Source organism: Priapulus caudatus, unplaced genomic scaffold (genome assembly GCF_000485595.1).
Source record: "Priapulus caudatus unplaced genomic scaffold, Priapulus_caudatus-5.0.1 Scaffold1138, whole genome shotgun sequence".
In the NCBI taxonomy this organism is placed as follows: domain Eukaryota; kingdom Metazoa; phylum Priapulida; class Priapulimorpha; order Priapulimorphida; family Priapulidae; genus Priapulus; species Priapulus caudatus.
In genome coordinates this window covers 72,916-74,613 of record NW_014578199.1, presented here as the reverse complement: position 1 = coordinate 74,613, position 1,698 = coordinate 72,916, and the positions used below count along the sequence as shown (strand labels likewise).

General features: G+C 46.2%; 1 protein-coding gene across 3 annotated transcripts in view; it reads right to left on the bottom strand.

Moving 5' to 3' along the window:
- Positions 1-1,551, bottom strand: part of LOC106815530 (zinc finger protein 62-like) — a 2,642-nt gene extending 1,091 nt beyond the window's left edge. Inside the window, exons 1-2 of one of the 3 annotated variants that reach the window (XM_014819994.1) lie at positions 795-1,551; positions 91-542 (exon numbers count right to left, since the gene is read on the bottom strand). In XM_014819994.1, the coding sequence (XP_014675480.1) occupies positions 91-542; positions 795-1,450 (1,108 nt within the window). In that variant the 5' untranslated portion in view covers positions 1,451-1,551. Of the gene's footprint in view, positions 1-81 lie in introns of all 3 variants that reach the window. The other 2 variants (XM_014819993.1, XM_014819995.1) reach the window with 2 other exon arrangements.
- Between the last annotated feature and the right edge of the window lie 147 nt (positions 1,552-1,698).

Sequence of the window (1,698 nt, the reverse complement as noted above, 5' to 3'; positions counted from 1 at the left end):
CAACCTGCTACCCAGAAAGAGGTTCGAGCACAGGACCGCCCGCAGCACCAGCCTCCTGCCCCTGAACTGGGGGTTTCTCTCCTGTGTGAGTGCGCATGTGTACCTTGAGACTTTTGGAAGTAGTATAAGCATTTGGACAAATATTACACACATAGCGCTTCTCACCGGTGTGAACGCGCTTCTTGTGTTCCTTGAGGCTGTCAGGACGGAAGCTTTTGTAGTCACACGAATCACATGCATACGGCTTCTCTCCTGTGTGCCTGAGGAAGTGCTCTTTGAGACTTTTGGAAGTAGCATAAGCACATGAACAAATGCCGCACACATATGGTTTCTCTCCTGTGTGAGTGAGCTTGTGTGACTTGAGATTACCAAGAGTGGAGCTTTTGTAGTCACATGAATCACATGCATGGGGTTTTTCTCCTGTGTGAATGCGCTTGTGGTTCTGCAAAATACTAGACAAGGGAGTGCTGTATCCACATAAATCACACACATAAGGCTTCTCTCCTGTGTGAATGAGCTTGTGTGACTTGAGCTTATAGGAACTAGTACAAGCATATGAACAATTATCACACACATAGGACTTCTGTCCGCTATGAGTAAGAAAGTGAACCTGGAGACTACCAGATGTAGTGCATGTATATGAGCAAATATCACACGCATATGGCTTCTCTCCTGTATGCCTGCGCATGTGAATCTGAAGATTACCAGGCTGGGAGCATCTGAAGTCACATATATCGCAAGAGTAGGGTTTCTCCCCTATGTGAGTCAGCTTGTGTGACTTGAGAGTATAGGAACTAGTACAAGCATATGAACAAATATCACACACATAGGGCTTTTCTTCCATGTGATTCTTCATATGTGCCTGGAGAGCACCAGCGTCCATGCACTTGTAGCCACACACGTCACACGTATAGGCATCCGCCGTTCCACTATGAGTGAGATAGTGCACCTGAAGACTCTCGGATGTAGTGCATGTATGTTGGCAAATATCACATGTGTATGGCTTCTCTCCCGTGTGAGCACGTTTCTTGTGTTCCTTCAGGCTGTCAAGACGGACGCTTCTGTAGTCACATGCATCACATGCGTAGGGCTTCTCTCCTGTGTGCCTGCGGAAGTGCTCTTTGAGACTTTTGGAAGTAGTATAAGCATTTGAACAAACATTACACACATATGGTTTCTCTCCTGTGTGAGTGAGCTTGTGTGCTTTGAGACCCGCAATCTGGATGGCTCTATAGTCACATAAATCACACGCGTGAGGCTTCTCTCCTGTGTGAGTGCACATGTGTACCCTCAGACTACTAGCAAAGGAGCTTTTATAGTCACATGAATCACACGCGTAAGGCTTCTCTCCTGTGTGAGTGCGCATGTGTCTCTTGAGATACGCAAGCTGGGAGGCTCTATAGTCACATAAATAACACGCGTGAGGCTTCTCTCCTGTGTGAGTGCGCATGTGTACCTTCAGACTACTAGCAGAGGAGCTTTTATAGTCACATGAATCACAGGCAAAAGGTTTCTCTCCTGTGTGAGTGAGCTTGTGTGTCTTGAGATGCGCAATCTTGGAGGTTCTATAGTCACATGAATCACACGCAAAACGCTTCTCTTCTAAGTGAGTGCAAACGTGTTGCTTGAGATTTTTGGAACTAGTACAAGCAAATGGACAAATGTCACACACATAAGTAAGCTTTTCTTCTGTGTGAG